Genomic DNA, 18,417 nt, shown 5'->3' with positions numbered 1-18,417 from the left:
CTGAGGCTGCAAATATTTCAATCAATTTTTATGGAACTACTGGACATCCACGTGCAAAATAAATAAGTAAATAAATAAATAAACCTAGAGTCAAATATCATTCACAACATTTACCTCCAAATTTATTACAGGACTAAATGTAAAGCATGGAAATATAAACCTCCTAAAATTTGCACAGAAAAAAATCTGGGTGACCTTGGGTTTTGTGGTGACTGTTTAAAGACAATGGCAACAGAGCATGATCCATAAAATAATCAGCAAACTGAGTTTTATTAAAATTAGAAATTTCTGCACTAGGAAATATACTGTGAAGAGAATAAAAAGACAAAGGGTGAGATAAAGTATTTATAAAAGAGATAGCTAATAAATTATCCAAAATATACATAGAATATTTCAAACTCAACAATAAGAATATATACAACCCAATTTAGGAACTGGGCTAAAAATGTTAACAGACACCTCACCAAATAAGATATTCAGTTGGCAAATAAGCATATGAAAAGAAGTTCCACATCCCTTTATCAGGAAATCAAAATTCAAATAACAAGAAATATCACTACTGAGCCTATTACAGTGGCCAAAATTCAGAATACTGACCACAGGAAGTCCCATTCAGAGCCTTTCGGAATGCAATACAGACACTTTGGAAGACAGTTTGACAATTTCTTATAAAATAATACATAGTTTTACCCTGTGATCCAGCAATCCCCCTATTGGTATTTACCCAACATAGTTGAAAACTTATGTCCAAAAAAAAAAACCTGTATAGTTGCCTTATTCAAAATTGCCAGAACTTGGAAGCAAATTCTTCTGTGAGTGAATACATAAACTCTGGTTCTAGACAGTGGAAATTATTCAATACTAAAAAGAACTAAAACAGGTCATGAAAAGATATGGAGGAAATTCAAATGTATATTACCAAGTGAAAGAAGCCAATCTGACAAGGCTTCATACTGCAGGATTCCAGATATTCTAGGAAAGGCAAAACTATGGAGACTGTAAAAAGATCAGTGGTTGTGATAATGAAGATAAAATGGTAACTATATTCTCAGCTTTGTGCTTTCACATGAGACAATTTCAGGCAAGATATGAAACTTAGGAAAAGTACAGCAAAGTTATTAGAAGGGGAAGAAGTGGAGGAAGCACCTTCAGGAAGAGAGTGAGTCTTCTCAGAAAGGAGGGTGACAATTCACTTTGTGTTTACTGGGGTAGGAGGGAAATTACTAGAAGGTCCAACCCAAGTATCATATCTCAGCTCTGTATTGACAGATTACATTAGCTAACAACCTAAAAGGCAATTCTTGTTTGTTTCCACCTGGCTGACAGGTCCTAATTAGAACTGGTTTTACAGAATTTATGGTAGGTGGGCTTCAGTCTCAATTATGCTGTCTGCCTAGGTCTGGGAATCTCTGGTCTCTGTTGTCTATGCAGGGTCTAGCTTAATATTTCTTAGCAATTATGCTCTTTGAGCAAACATAGCTGAATTTATCCTCCTCCTCTTGTAAGAGAACAGTTTATAGGGTTGAGATCAATCAAGAGGCCTGAAATAGCTATCTTGTCAGGTCTTGAATATCACTGAGGCAGAGCTGTTCATTAACTGATTTGCTTTGTACTGAGTATTTTCTTAAACTCCTGACCCATTGTTGATGTCTAGATGATATCTAAGAATTGCCAAAGGGTCATGGAGAGAAGGATGGCAGGTGTAGCACAGAGGATTTTTAGAGCAAAACTGTTCTGTCTGAGGCCATAATAGTGAATACATGTCCCTATACATTTGTTAAAATGCATAGAATGTACAACACCAAGAATGAATTCTAATGCAAACTATGGACTTTGGGGACTAATGATGTGCTAGTATAGGTCCCTTGATGGTAATAAATGTATCACTGGTGGGGAAATTGATAGCAGGGGATGCTGTGAAGATACTTTCCACTCATTTCTTATGTACCTGAAACTCCTGTCAAAAACTGTCAGTACATAAAAAAGTAAAATATATGACATCCAATAAATATTTGACCTCCCATGAGCCATTGATCCTTTCTGTCTCATAGATGTCATTTCCCCCAGGTCTATCTTTTTGCAGCCTCCTCTTTGCCTGCTAAACTCCCCCAGCTCTTCTTTTCTCTGAGTCCCTGAATCCCGTCTGAAACAATACCCAAACTCCTACAATTTTCAACTCCCCCCATGTAGACCAGCAGAGGAATTAAATCTGCTTTCTAAATCATAAAATTTTATCAAGATGCTTTCCTAAACCAAGAGCAGTTTTATCTCTTGTGAGAAAAACCTTGAGAAAGAATACCATCATTGCTGGAATGGTGTCTTAGGACCATGGGTTTCAGATTATGTCATCATCTATCCTTATCATTTAAAGATTAGTGTACATCCCCATTATATATTTGCTTATTCATAGTTTATACTCATACACGTTTGATCACCCACTCATGTAATATTGATAACAACCTAACTAGTTTATTTTTATAAAACATAAATAGAAATAAATTTCTTGTACTACTCTTTTTGCATCCCAATAAATTATTATTTTTCAAACTCTCATTCTCCATGCAACAGATGCATGATATTGACCATATGGCACATTGTGATTCAGGTCCTACATCTTTTCTCCTACTACAATTTTTCTCTCTTTCAAGTAATCTGTATGACAGTTCTGACTAATAGGCTCAGTGGAGAATCATATGGAAGTAGAAACTCTAAAGCCAGTTACCAGACACATATTCATTCGTAATAATCGTTGTATTTTCTCTGCCCTCCCCAAATCCAAAATGAGTTGAAAGCAATTTTTTATAAAATTACAATTTAATGGGATTTTATGAAAAAATAATTTAAAGAGGAGAATGGTACCCATTACATAAACTAAGCTCTGTGGAAATGCTAGTATTCAAAACAGAGTACTCAGGGGTTTGAGAAAGGGTTTAAGTAGATGCCACATTTTTTGCAATAAAGTATTGGCCAAGAGAATCTTGCCACAGCACTGCTATTTGTTAGAAAGAAACTGAGATGAGAATAAGGAGGCACTGGAATCACAAACCTCCTGCCAGGTTCTTCAGTGCTCTGACATGATGTTGTTTTGGGTAAAATGGAAGCCTATGGTCTTTCACTCAGGAGAATGGGAACGAGCTGGTGAGTCCACTTTAAGATCTGTATAAAATGCTGTTTAACTTCATCCAGCACTAAATTGATATTACTACAGACACCTCCACCTCCTCTCCCTATCTCATTATTTCTTTGAATATATTGGCATTCAAGATGGCTTTGTGGAAAGGGGAAGAGGACAGTTGAGTTGGGTAGGGCAAGCAAATGGACAGGATGGAACTGGTTCTCTTCCCCCACGTTGTCTCAAGGAATGGAATTGAATGGATTTGAGCTCCTATGAAGGACCAGTTAGTTTCTTTACAGGAAATGGTTATACCAACTGTTACTATTACTACTCAGTGGGATGGAGGGTATGGATAGGCTCTGCTGTTCAGTGCTCCACAAGTGTTCAGAGCCAAATTGGTAGGAAAATAGGTTTTATTCAAAGCCAGCTTTGAAGGAAGACAAAAGAAACTTTTTGTTTCAAAATTTCCATCTTTGGAGGCTCTGAGAGCTGGAAAAACTTACGAGTAGTAGCAAACCAGGACAAAAAGCACGAAATATACTTATGCAGATTTAGTCAGCCTGTGGTAGACAGGCAAGAGGAAGGGGCGATTTGCTTCCTTGGTGTCCTCCAGCCCAGGGTAGGCAGCTGTTCAACCTGAAGAAGTTGTCCATGATTTCAAAAGGACTCTTAATTTCAGTCTGTTTCAACAGAATCCCATCGATGATAAACTGAAGCATAAAATGTAACTCGATGGATAAACTTCATGAAGATGCTCTTCTCAGAGGTGTGGGCAGGAATAGGGAAGTCATCAGGGACATGATGTGTCCAGAGACTAGCACATCAAGGTCTGAAGAGATGGAGAGAACAAACTGTTGGTATTAACAGGACCCAGTGAGAGCTGGGCCACCATCAGGGGTTGTTGTTTGGAAAGGATGCAAGACATACCTGAACTGGGAAGGAGAAGAGAATAACATCTCAACTTCACTTCTTTCTCTAAATGTTATCTCCTGAGAATAACTCCCAGGAGCCAAAACCAACAAGAAGCCAAGTGGCAAGAAAGTCCATAACAGAGATGTTCGGGTTTAGATAAGACACTGGGAGAAGATTTATAAGTGAAATGACTGGGTTATGATAGGTTTAATCTAATCAGTGCATTGATTCCCTGATAAAGATTGAGTGGGAGGTGACTGTAGGCAGGTAGGTTGTGGCTGGAGGAGGTGGGTTTTTGGGACTTTGGGAATGAGCTTTTGGGGTTTATATTTTGTCCACTGTGTGGGAAGCTCTCTCTCCCCTCTCTGTTTCCTGAAGTGGTGTCCTTAGCTGCTTTCCTCTGCCACACTCTTCTCTCATGATGTTCTGTCTCAACTCTTGCTCAAAAGAATGGAGTTGGTTACCTATTGACTAAGATTGACTAAGACCTCTGAAAACTGTGAGCTCCCAAATAAACTTTTACTCCTCTAAATTTTTCTTGTCAGGTCTTTTGATCACAGCAGAAAAAAAAAAAAAAAACCTGACTGGCATAGGAGCCAGCCTACTGACTGCTCAGAGCAGGACAGAGCAGGGAAGTATGGAGAACAGATGTGGTGGGGCAAATGGAGCAACACAAATGGTTGGAAAAAGCGTAATCAGAAACATTCAAAACCATTTGTCAAGAGGCTTGATGACATTTTACACATGGAATAGAGGCCAAAAGCTAACAGAACTCTGTGAGACTCTTGGCCCAAGCAGAACTGCTTTGGGGCTCATCCAAGGAAGTACTGCTTGAATTTGGAAAGGAGACCATTTATTCAGTCTCTTCTTGGAACCCAGCAGTGATCTAGTGTCACAAGAACCACAAACACTGGGAGAATAAAAGACATTTAGGTATGGACATCAGAGATCTTGTGCCATTTTGTAGGATAATAAATTACCAATTATGAGTTTGAGCAAAGAAGGCAGGACAGGGCAGATCTACATGTGGCTACAGCTGTCCATCTGGTAGGTGGACTCACAGGAGGAAGCATTTCTGTCCCTTGGTTCTATGGGCCTGGATCAATTATAAATTTGTTAATAAAAACATGTATGGGGGCTGAGGCTGGGGCTCAGTGGTAGCGCACTTTCCTGGCATGTGTGAGGCACTGGGTTCAATCCTCAGCATCACGTATAAATAAATAAAAGGTCTATCAACAGCTAAAAAATGTTTTTAAAAAATGCACACATTTTTATTCAATCAAAGGCCTATTAATATCTGAGATATCCATCTTCAATATTTTTTTAGAGAGAGAGAGAATCTTTTTTTTTTTTTGTAGGTGGACACAACACAATGCCTTTATTTTTATGTGGTGCTGAGAATCGAACCCAGGTCCTGCCCATGCTAGGTGAGCATTCTACCGCTGAGCCGCAATCCCAGCCCCATCTTCAATATTATTAAAGTATTTGTTTGTATTTAACTGAGTAATATGTGTTGGTACCTGGGAATTAAATATGCACGTAGGTAAGAGAGATTACCTGATATGGAAATCACACAGATTGGGTCAAAGAAAATTAAAGGTAGGATTCCTCAGGGGGATGTAGTCTGAAAATTTTCCCCAAGGAAGGACCACCCTTAAAGTCAGTACTTATTTCTAGTACAGAACTCACGGACAGATCAGGGATGTTAGTAGGATGCAGAAACAAGTAGGCAGAAGTAGGAACAAAGTTTTGCTGGAAAATACAAGCTAAACCATCCCAGAATGCTGAAGGGCACCTGATCCTGCAGTATTCTATCCCTTGTCCTCTTCCCAGTATCTCCAACAAGCACAGTAAGAATGATAAAAATCGACTTCTAGAGTCTTTGATACACACTGGGACATTGTCAATTTGTACCTTATATAACCCAATATAATTTTCATGTCAGCTCTCTAAGTAGGTTCTACTCCCATTGCACAGGGGAGAAAATGAATATCAGAAAGATTAAAGGGCCAGCATCCTATAAGGAAAGGATCCTGAGACCCACCTCTAAATAATCTCTGGATGATCTGTATCTATATTGTCTAATACAGTGGCCATGAGCTATGTATGGCTATTGAAATACAACTTCTGAGAATTAGAATGTGCTACAAGCATTAAATACACACTGGATTGAAAATCTTCTCATGAATAAAATAATGCGAAGTATCCCACCAAAAAGTTTCGTATTGACTATATCTTTAAATGGTAATATTTTTTAATAAAATGGGTTAAATAAATTATAATCTTAAATTTAATTTAACAGTTTCTAATTTTTAAATATGGCAACTAGAAAATTTTAAATTATATATGTGGTAATTATTAATTGCTATATAATTATCCCTAGAATAAACCATTTCATTATATCTTATAATCTTAGGATCGGGAATTTAGATACGATGGAGTGGGCAATTTTTCTGCACCATGTGATATGGACTGAGGTCACTTGGTGATATTCACCTGACAGCAAGGTTGGAATGGAGAGTCCAAGACAGCTTCGTTCATATAGCTAATGCTTTGGCTGGAAGACTGGTCTTATCTGGCTCTTCCCCTCTTCTCCATGTAGTCTCCTCTCCAGGTAATCTCTCCAACAGACTTCTTCTATGGTAATTCAGGCTCCAAAATCCAGTGTTCACAAAACAGAATATGAAAGTTGACAATCTCTTAAAGCCTGTGCCTGGCATGTGTGAGGCACTGGGTTCGATCCTCAGCATCACGTATATTTTTAGCCTGCTACAAAATCACTGAAAGAGCATGTTAAACCACATGTTTAGGCCTCACACCTCGAATTTCTGAATCAGTGCGTCTCAGGTGGGACTTGAGAATTTGCATTTCAATAAGGTTCTATGGTATGAATGTGTTCCCTCAAATGGATAGAGATATATTTCCAATGCAATAGTTGGAAGTTGGGGCCTAAAAATAAATGATTAGATCATGAGGATTCTATCCTCATGAGTGTACTAATGTTATTATCATAAAAGTGGGTTAGTTATCTTGAGAGTGGGCTTATTAGAAAAGCAAATATGGCCTTCTCTTTCTCTCACATTCTCTCTTGCCTTTTTGCCTTCTTCCATGAAATGATGGAGCAAGAAGACTTCACCAAATGCTGATATCTTGATGTTGTATTTCCCAACATCCATAATTCTGACAAGCAAATTTCTTTTCTTTATAAATTACTTAGTCTGTGGTACTCTGCTATAACAACAAAGAGTAATACACAAGATCATAGGTGCTGCTCATAGTCAGGAACCACACATGGAAATCCAATAGCCAATATTTCAACATAATTAACAATTCTATCTCACCCCTAACGGTTCCTCTTGCAATATTTACCCCAAGGTATACCCATGTATTCTCATGTATACCCACTCCTTCTCATCCAGGATAAAAATAAAGATTCTAATACAATCACAGACACACTTCTGACTGCATCAGAGAACAGGCAAGCATGTGTTCATTATTACCAACAACAGAAGCAGATGGAGACTAGCAAGTGGGTTGTAAATGTCAGGCACAGGGTTTTATGTAGCAGTCTTCTACAACCTAAATAATTGGTTTATCATTTTACTTTTCTATTTCTGCATAAAATAGCATATTATCCCAAAACATAAAGTCTTAAAACAAGCATTCATTATCTCATAGTTCCAAGTCATCCATCTAGAAGCAGCTTAGCCAAGTGGTGGGGTTCAGGATCTCTCTTGAGGCAGTAAGCAATGTGCTAACCAGTGCTGCTGTCATCTTGAGGCTCAACAGGAGAGGATTTACTTCTGTGCTCACTCCATGCCCACTCAGAAGATCTGTTTCCAAGTTCATTCTCATGACTGTTAAGAGACCTCAATTCTTTGCCACCTGGGCTTCTCCATAGGCCTGATTCGTGGCATGGCGTCCCTCCTGAATGAAGCAATCCAAGAGAGAGAAAGAGAGACAGAGTGCCCAAGATGGAAGCTGCAGCTTTTTTACAACCTAACATTGGATATAACATCCATTTCTCTGCTTTATTCCATTCACAAGTCAATGAAGGAGGAGAAGACTATATAAGAATATGAATATTAGAAGACATGGATCATTGGAGGCCCTTTAAGGGACTGCATATGACATTAAAAATAAACTCATGGACTCCAGTATATGAGGAAGTTGAGCACTGAATAAGTCAATTGCAGTTCATCTTGAGATTAGTGCTTAAGGCACACTATATCCCTTAGAAACATTGATTAAATGCAACTCAAGTACACTGCTGTTTATCTTGTTCTATGACAACAGAATTATGAAATAGCTCTACTATAATATTTGAAGTATAATGATTACATTAATAATAATGGCAATTTCTTATAGGCTAGAATAGTAATAAGCATTCATTTAATTATTGATTTAATAATAAAGTATAAGGTCAACATTGATCAATAACATCTTAGGATTTCAAAATATACTGCTATATGGATCAACATTTTGTGTAATTTGAGAAACTATATTAAAATTTTCTTGCTAAAAGATGTCATGGAATTAGGAAAGAGGAGTAATATCATTCTGAGACCCACATGCCAGGCATTCTTCCAATATTTAACACATGTTGTTACATTGTTCAGCTTCATCAGAACCCTACAACACTAAAAACAGGACAGAGATTATAAATATCTCACCCAAAGGTTCATGGTTACTAAACACAGCTTTGTCCTGTATCTTAGGGCTTTATTTAGCTATATGGTTCATTAAATATAGTCTCAAAGATAACATCACTAGTAGTGCATGTCAATTTCTATATCATACAGGTAGAATTCAAGTTGATTGTCTTGGTTGTTTTTATTGAGCTTCTCTGATACCAGTGTTAATTTTAATTATGTAACGCTACTTTGTTGTACGGGGTGCCTTGAGAAATCATACAAAAAGTCCCATGGTCTCAAAGGTTTGAACTAGTCTGTGGGCATGCTTTGACTAAGTCCGGTTTCTTCTTGCCTTTTCATATTTCATTTCCTTCTTAATGGATTCATGTTTTGGAAGGTAGATCTGGGGAGTAGCCTCAACTTACAGAGTTTCTACTATGTCTGCATCTGCATTGACCCACATCAATTCCAGTCATTCCTCTAAATCTCTTGACTACTGTCTTTGAGCTAAGGCTTTCCTCGGAATACCAAAGCCTGTAGCTTTACTGGCAATCAGTAATTTTCAAGAGGCATCTATCACAAGTTGAATAAATTAAGATTTTTCTAAAGCCCAATTTAACTGCAGAAAAAAAAATTTTTAAATAAAATAAAATTATACGTCAAAAAAAAAGAATAAAGCCCAATTTAACTATTGAGTTCCTACTTTCAAGTTCTCTGGATCTTAAAGAATAGAAATGGAGGGAAAGAGCATTGTAGCAAGTGCAAATATCTGGAGAGTACTACCACCTGACCTTAGCTGAAGTCAGTATTACATTGGGAAAAAAAAAAGGATAGTGTGGTCAATTTGTATTGTGCTAAAAGATTGAACACGCACTATAGTAAATGTGGGCCTGATAATTGTTCTTTCAAGAAAGGAGAATAATCAATCCTTATTATTTTTTTGTAGAAAACCAATGTTGATAAAGAGCAATCTAAATTTGATGTGTAAGAGCAAGGAGCTTGAAAAATCTTGAAATCACAGCAATACCAGTCAACTAAAACAATTTTGTCACCCTATGGGGAGACTGATTACAAAGCAAGTGACATAGGAAGGTTTAGTGGATAACTCCACCTATAAAACACAGCATGTCCAGGCAACAGACAGTCGTTAAAGCAATACAAATTTCATTGTAAAGAACTAACTTAGAATCTTCTCTCCCTGAATAATTTTGAATAAAGTATACCCGGAATGCATGGTGGGGTATGAAACAGATGAGTATTACTAGGAGAAAGAAAAAACTCTTAATTTGGGCTCTATATTCTTGATGGGCCCACATGTCAGGCCAGAGAGCCTTCACCAGCTGAAGGATGACAGCCATCTGTATCAAAAAAAGGATGACAACCGTTGTCATCATAATGACAATCATAGAGTAGTTCATGATAATGATTTGCCTGCAGCTGAGATCTCTGTAGAACTCAAAGCATCTCTGTTTTTCTGAGTAACTTGGATCTGTGCCATATTGTAAAAAAAATATTGGCAAAAAAATAAGGCTACCCACCATCCAAATAATTATGCTTAAGACTACTGCATGGTACTTTTGTAATTGTTGTGTCTGGAGTTTTTTAAAATAGATGAGTAATCGGAATATAACAATAACTATATAGAAAAGAAAGGAGAAGTACATATGCCAGTATATGATGCTGCTAACCACTCGGCAGGCAAAGGTTCCCAGCTCCCAGATGACTGACAGGTAATAGCTGAGGCGGAACGGAAGGCTGACCAGGAGGATAGAGTGCAGCACCATGATATTGAAGATGATGGTGGCAATCACTGACTGACTATTCCTCTTGAACATCATGCATGACATTATAACTGTTCCAATAGTGCCTCCCAGTAAAACCACGCTGTAGAGTGTTATCAGAATCGTCCTGCAATATGCATCACAGTGGTCGAGGTCCATGTTTGAGACATTTGGCAAAGCAGTTGTATTGATCATCTCCATGTTTTGTCACGATGAACTTAGATCATAATTGCCTAAATCAAAGTTTAACAAAATTATGATGTATATACAAAAACTATTCAACAACTGAGCATTAATAGTACTGAATTTGGCAATCTCAGACAACTATTTACTAGCCCCAAATTTTGTACCAAAAACATATTGTCAGAGATTCTGCCTAATAATTTAAACATATTGAAGGAACAGAATCCAGCGAAATAAAATAACAAAATTACGTTTGTTTGAATGTGAACTTCAGAGCTGTGCACCTAGGTATTCTATAAACAGCTATGTGTATCCACACATGCAAAATTTAAGTTAGGGTCAAAGATCTTAGTAATTAAAATAAAGTTTACATATATATACATATCATGTATATCTATATCTATTTATATCTATATAGAGTTTTGTTCTTTTGTTTTTTTGGAACCAGGGATTAAGCCCAGAGGTGCTTTACCACTGAGCCACATTCACAGCCCTTTTTTATTTTTATTTTTATTTTCTATGTTGCTTAGGGCCTTGCCAAGTTGCTGAGGCTGGCTTTGAACTCATGATTCTCCTGTCTCAGTCTTCTGAGCCACTGGGATTACAGATGTGTGCCACCATGCCTGGCTCAAAATAATTTTAAAAGTCGAAACTAATACAATTCTTGATGAACAAAATAGCAAAGTTTAAAATCAAAGGAGTATCAGTGCACACCTAGTATGCATTCAGATCAGATTTATAAAGATCATCCTTCCTGCCATCACACTAATTTGGGGTGATGTGGAGAAAAACTGATTTGGGTTAATGTAGAGAAAATCCACATAAATCATGTGTAATTGTTGTAAGAAAATGTATCAGAAAGTATTTTAGAGTGTTTTCTGTGAGCAGCTTTTGATCCAGGAGAAGTTAATATATATATATATATTTCCTACATCCCTTTCTTCTTCTTAAACCTGATCTTTTCTTGAACTGCTATGTGACATGTTGGTAAAATGCTGGAGTTTGAAGATGGATCTGCTTAGTTTTTATTTAAGTTTTGCTGGTGTAAGGATTTAAGGAGCAGTGATCTTGCAGCAAGCAGTACAGAGCACTGGTAATCTGCCATCTTTGCACATAAGGGCCAATTCTGCCATTAGGTGCTAAAGGACAGGGCACGAGTCACTGTGGCTTCATGTAGCTTTAGCTGTGACAATGCTGTACTCCCAGCATTAGAATGTTCTTCAGAAATCCCATGAGTCAGTGTGTTTGAGACAATTTTAAATTTGAAAAAAAAAGAAAAAGAAAATAACAAAACAAAATAAGAACCAAATAAATATTATGATTCTGAAGGTGAAACAAGATGAAGGCATTTTTTACCTCTTTCTCCTTTTTGCAAGTAGGGACAGGTACAGTTAGGTTATAGAAAAATCATAACTGCATTCATAAGTATTTAATAAATCTCTGGCAATTAAAAAAAGAAAGAAAAAAAAAACAACTTTTCCAGACCTTAGTTCTGAGAGTATGAGTCACAGACATCAACAGCTCAAACTTCTCTCTTTGGAAGATCCATGTCATTTCCTCATGTATCTTCAGCACGCATGGCCAGAGGCAGAGTTTAATCATCTGTGTTTGAGTGAAAAGTTACTCCACAGAGCAAATCTCAACATAGTAAATCTTCTTGGAGTGAATAATTAATTTTTTGTTTATACAAACATCATTAGATCTAGTAAATGTCATACCTACAAGAATATTTTATTGTACTTTAAAACATAATGACAACTTCAATTTAAATTTCATATGTTAAAAAATATGCATTTTTAAAGAAGTGCATACAGATAAAACAGGATGTTTATAAGATTTTTTGGAAAGCAATAATTCTAATTAAATTTTAAAACAACAAAAATACTAATTTACTTTATTAAATTTTGGTCATCTGAAAGTCTAAACAAACAAGACATAAGTTTGAAATTATTTAAAAACAATGAGAGCCTAGATTATTGATCAGTTCCATAGTTTAAATAGACACACCTGCTAAGACAGTGTGCTATTTGAAAACAGGTAGCACTGCCACTTACCAACTGGCTAATAATGGGACAGATATTTAACTGGACGGTTATTACAATGGAAGTGATAGTACTTACTTTGTAAGATTTTTATGAAAATTTAGGTTGCATCATCTATAAAGAAACTTAGATTTTCTGACATATTACTTGTTGTCAAAAATGTCAACATCATATGTCCCTTTACAACATATACAAGGATATTTCATAAACATAGCACACAAGGAACATTATTTTTTTAGATGTGTCTCTAAGTGATCTTACAGATATTTAATTCATGGAGATAAGTTCACAGGAAAGAGAAAAGTGTGACGGTCATTTCTCTTTTTCTTTGAGATCTTACCTTTGCAATCACACTGAACCTCTTAACCTTATTCTTCAAAAGTTCATAATTCTAGTGGTTTTTTTCCTCACTAAACCCAAATATGGAAATTTCTAGATAGGCAATCTATCCACAAATTAATAGCTACCCAAATTACTTACTTGCTCTTTTTCTTTTATGACTTGCTTCTGGTGGAAGGCTCAAGGCACTGTGGCCTGCTGTGATCTACAGCCGGACAGTCAGTAAGGGCAGTTTGCTAGAACCAAGACTCCAGTAACCATAGCAGTCCTGGGATAAATGACGATGAGGGTATAGCTCAAGCTTAAGACTGAGGATGCACAAAGTTTAACAGCCAAAATGGAGAGCCCAGATAAGCCATCTGAGCCACAAACGGATGTTTATCTCTATAGTTAGAGGTGAAGCAGATTCAGAATTACTCCTATCAGTAAAAACTTTCATTTTCACTACTGTAGATGTATTTGCAAAAATTTCCCTCATTAAAATGAACCACTTAAAGGGATTTTTCCAATGTTGTTTCTCATCCTACTTTCATGTGCTACCCAAAATGGTCACATTCAGAATAAGAATGGTATGAGGAAGTACTTCCTGGGTGACTTTCATATTCTCAGAGTAAGCTCAAAATATTTGTACCTCTTACTTCCAATTCACAAAAGTTCCTTTTTCTCCTTGTATGGGCTGTTTGGAGATATGGTTCTTTTGAAGCTTGATGCTCTAGTTCAAAAAGAAGGCTCATTTTTCTCAAATGCCTTTCATTTGCTTACATGAACCTTTTCACTTTCTGTCCTAACTTCACAGTCGTTTTTAACAGTCCTAAGACATCAAAGCACAATTTTAAGGAAACACGGGGTTTTTGTACTACACAAAGATACAAGGTACCAATATGCCTTCATCAGTTGTGGGCCAACCCAGCCCTGAATAACGTTATTGTTCAGCCAAGGAAATTAAAAAGGACTGAAACTTGATCACCTGTAATGCAAGTTCATTATGGCCTGCATTTAGGTACCAACTGATAAAATTCTCATTTACTTTGGAAAAGAGTAACTATCCTCCCCACCTCTGCCATCTGTTACCTGATCATCCAACAGTGCTTGTGGCCACAAAGACATAAAACAACAGAATCTAAATGTAATGGGGCCATATGCTTAATTATTTCAAGAAGAATTCTCCAAGAAAGGTAAAATTTCCACTCTTATTACGAAAGGCAAATTTGTACCAACTCGACTCAGCTGGAAAAATTTCATATGGGACCAATTTTTCAACCAATTTTAAACATCTCTTCTTAAATCAAATTAATTCAAAAAATATAAAATCTGAATTATAGGCTTGGATTTGGACATATTATCTGACAGTCCTTATTTTTCAGATAAAATGTGTTCCTGGAATCTGCAGGATAAAGTACGTTCCCATAGAAACCATGCTATATTTAGGGTTTGCTTGTCTGAGGAAGGACAAACTGAGAAATAAGTTAGATGTGACCAACAGTGGAGCATAAAAATTCACAACTATGAGCAGCACACAAATTAATTGTTCCCACTGATGACTGGAAGATTTCTGCTAAAATGTATCTCTGTTGTATTTACAACACAGCTAGAGGAATACATGGATTTCATACTTTTTCCAACTACAGTCAAAATTCAACTTTCTCCTTGGGGAGTGCCAATAATTGAAAGAAATACAACAAATCCTTAATATTAGACATGTTTAACTCCAGAATAGTATGATCTTATTTAACAAATGAAGCCACCACAGTTCAGAGAGTTTAGGAAATTATTACAAGGCCACAGAACTAATTAGGAGACAGATAGGGACGTAAAACATGGTTCCTGTACCAACTTTTTATTCCACTGCAAAAAAATGATACACACATGGTGAGGAATTTGCGATAGTCTCTGATAGACATTAACAATCTATGGCTTAGTTGTACTTCTCCTCTGGAAATGAACTAAACCTTTAAATAAAGGTATATTTAAAAATCCTATAGAATTAAAATACTTCTTTAAATATGATTTTCCTTCCTTCCAAGCTGTTAGAGTAAGACATGAACATCAATGAGGAGCCTGTTAGTTTTCAGGAGAAAAAGTCAATCTGTCCTCATCTGGGGAGGTTGGAAGCAGAGGCTGCTGGGGATGTACCATCTGGCCCACTCCTGCCCTTCCATGGGAGATGCCATTTGAGATGGCCACTGGTGGGCAATGTCTGCTGCTGAAAGAATGGTGGGTGGGGGTTGCTTATGTGTCTGTCAAATTGTGACTGTGGAATATCCCTAGGAAAGGGATAACAAAATCAGAAATTGCTAATTCTCAAACCTATTTACTCTCACAAATCATAAACCATAACCTCTTCACTAGCATACTTGGTTCTTTGTTTTATCCATAATGTCCAGAGGCTCAGCAAGCCTTGAAACTGGAGGCAGCACCTGGACACTGACCTCTCCCCAAGTTTTTGTCTGTCTCTTCATCCATCTCTCTCTGTGGCTGTATGTACATGTTTCACTCCATGTCTCTGTCATGTAGGTGCAACTGAGTTTGATTGCATGGAGACATAGGATTGGGAATGAGACGAAAACAGATTATCCCATCCTTCTCTCCACTTTGTGGACAAAAGATGGAGATCCAGGAAAACCATTGTAATCCTTTCACTTCTTCCCCAGAAGAAGATGGCCCAGGCAGCATTTCTGAGACTGTTTAGGAGTCAAGTAAATAAACAAATTAAAAAAAAAAATAAGAAAACACGTTCTCTGGCATTTATTTCTACCATACATCAAGTCTTAAATGATAAAATCATAGTAGGCACACAAAAGTCTTTGTTGAGAGTTATAGGTATTAGTTTTTAGAGTGTTTGGAGGTACAGTCTGCCCTCTGTATTTGCAGAATCCATATGAGAAGATTTCAAATTTGGATGGAAAATATTCAGAGAAAAAATTGTGCTTGTAGTAAGAATGTATACACTTTTTTTTCCTGTCATTATTAATTCCCTAAACAATATAACTATCTACATAGCAATTACATTGAATTTAATATTATAATGTTGAGATTAAATTAATTAATACTGGAAGGAGTATGAAGGTTATATGCAAATGTTATCCCATTTTATATATGAGACTTGATTGAGACTAGATTTTGATATCCAAGGACTGGTCCTGGAACCAATCCTCCACTGATAGCAAGGGCCAGTCCTGGTGAAATGTTCTCTGTATTTGAAAAGTGAAAGAGATTAAAATTAGACCTTTAAAAATAAAACAAACCTCTTTACAGAAGGCTGACAAAAGGACCTTAATTCAAACCACACCATGCTCTGTTTCTTGGCTTTCTATTTGCTCCTGGAGTCAATTCACATCTTTGTGCATTGTGTCCTTTGCACCTCTGCCTGAGTGCTTTTCTCACTTCTGAAGGTTGTACTGTCCCTTGTCATTTAGTTCTCAACAATGAATTCACCTCTTGGGAAACCCACTACAACAACCAGTGTCAGGAGACTGCTCAGGCACTATCACACTGCCCTGACTGAATTCTTTACATATGATTTGTCATTGAATTTTGCTTTTATTGCCTATATATTTCTTTTTTTAAAATATTTTTTAGTTGTAGGTGGACACAATGCCTTTATTTTTATTTATTATTTGTTTTTATGTGGCACTGAGGATCAAACCCAGTGCTTCACCAATGCTAGGTGAACACTGTACCAATGAGCTACAACCCCAGCCCCAATTGCCTACCTATTTCTAATGGTTTTATTGTCTGCATTTTTTTCTGCTGAGATCACTTGATCTCCAGTATCTCAGTAGACTTAGCCTTGAAGTTTTAAATCAAACAGACCACATTGTCTGGCAGTTTGAAGTCTTGGTCAGTTTCAGTAGGTTTAAGAATTAGCAGTTGCTGATTTATTTACCACTTCCTAAAGCTATATTTCATAGGACCCCTAACTGTATTGCTGGTATTTTCCAGTGCTCAGAACAGTGCCTACCACACATTTGTTGAATTAATTCAATATATTGGATGAATGCATAACTATACATGATTTTCAAGAGAGGCTATGGATAATTTTTCTTTTGATGATAAATATTTAATGTTTTAAAGTTATTCGTACAAATTTCAGGGGTTGGAGTTGAATGTGAGAGCTGGCATTGAACAAAAAGAGGGTCTATCAAATTCAAGCACATCATCTTAGAAGAAATTGAGCTCAGAGAGGCAGCTTGAGCAGAGGCCACACAGAAAACCTGGCTCTGACACTCTCAGCCTAGCCTCCATTGTTGACCTGGACAGCTGTCCAAGGTGACAATCTCAAAGAAACTACAGCTGGAAGTTTCCCCATATTCCAAAAGGTATTGTCTGCTTTTGGAACTGTATCTCTTAACACTTTGGAAGCATCTCAGAGGAAGGACACATTTGATCAAGAATAAGGAGACATTTTGTTCAACACACTTTTTCCTATGATCTTTTTAAATCTTGATTTTAAGTGTTGCAGGAGAATCATCTCTTATGCCTTAGGTTTCTGGCCTGATTTTAGGATAGAAAAAGCAGTTTTACCTCTTTGAGAGTTATTTTACAGTGTGGTTTATTTTTTTTTTCTTTTTCTTTATTCTATTGCTTTCTGAAAGGAAGATACTGTTTCCTGAGAACACAAAAAAGGAACTAGTGGTTTTACTAACACTAAGAATGAGATGCAGCTCAGATCAATAGTTTAAATTCAACTGTTTTCTGAAATGATAGTTATCTTAGAATTTTGACTTCCAGAGGGAGTTCAATCAAGATACGATTCACCACGTATCTGATTTTAGCATGACAGGGACTTGGTGTAAATTCACACAGAGTCCTCTTTGGGATAGGAGAGGACAAATAAATTAAGGCCCAGAAATCATTCATTCACCATGAAGAGGAGGGCTGAGTAAGAAGGCAACAGTTGATAGACTTCAAGGTCAAACAAGGATTTTTAAAGATAGAAGTATTTTGCTTATTTATATGACAAAACTTAAAAATGCCTATCTTGAGCCGCAAGGGATACTGGCCATGGGAATATATTGAATGCTCCAATCCAAATGGGCCCTGTGGTGACCTATTTTGTGCTTTGAAAGTTCAAAGAACTCAAATAAATACCACTAGCCATCAAAGATTCCCGAGTCTCCAATCCTAAGGCACAGATCTCAAGCCTCCAAAGGAACCTCCCCATTTCCTTCTGGCTCAGTGGAAAAATAATTACTTTGTCTTTATTACACTAGTGACTACAGAACTCTTGGCTGTTTTGCAGGCTGTAGCTAGGATGAAGAGCAATTTCACTAATCATATTTTACTCAAAATCTCACCAGACCTTTAAAAAATACACCCTCATTTAGAGAGGCTAAGCTCCGGCGATTTTGCCTATCAAAATCTGACACCCTACCCAAAGCTTGAAAAGCAGTTTTAATTAAGTGCACAGG

At 36.9% G+C, this 18,417-nt stretch overlaps 1 protein-coding gene across 2 annotated transcripts; it reads right to left on the bottom strand.

The window, feature by feature from the left end:
* Positions 1–251: 251 nt before the first annotated feature.
* LOC124103983 (probable G-protein coupled receptor 141) lies at positions 252–13,466 on the bottom strand. 2 transcript variants are annotated; one of them, XR_006855341.2, is made up of 4 exons: positions 13,148–13,466; positions 12,111–12,227; positions 6,524–10,675; positions 252–3,944 (listed from the first exon to the last, which is right to left on the bottom strand). XR_006855341.2 is itself a non-coding variant. In XM_046460651.2 (3 exons), exon 3 carries the CDS (start codon positions 10,641–10,643, stop codon positions 9,756–9,758), a length of 888 nt encoding a protein of 295 aa, XP_046316607.1. In that variant the 5' UTR covers positions 10,644–10,675; positions 12,111–12,227; positions 13,148–13,466; the 3' UTR covers positions 252–9,755. The 2 variants fall into 2 exon arrangements, 1 of the variants encoding a protein (XP_046316607.1); XM_046460651.2 differs by having other exon boundaries at positions 252–10,675.
* Between the last annotated feature and the right edge of the window lie 4,951 nt (positions 13,467–18,417).

This window comes from Marmota monax, unplaced genomic scaffold, assembly GCF_021218885.2.
Source record: "Marmota monax isolate L192 unplaced genomic scaffold, Marmota_monax_Labrador192_F-V1.1 WCK01_AAM20220418_F8-fsc00107, whole genome shotgun sequence".
Classification (NCBI taxonomy): domain Eukaryota; kingdom Metazoa; phylum Chordata; class Mammalia; order Rodentia; family Sciuridae; genus Marmota; species Marmota monax.
The sequence above is the reverse complement of the archived record's forward strand: the minus strand, read 5'-3'. Positions and strand labels throughout refer to the sequence as shown.

What these genes read in the sequence shown, in the direction of transcription:
- LOC124103983 (XM_046460651.2), bottom strand. Translation starts at nt 10,643, where the DNA reads ATGGAGATGATCAATACAACTGCTTTGCCAAATGTCTCAAACATGGAC.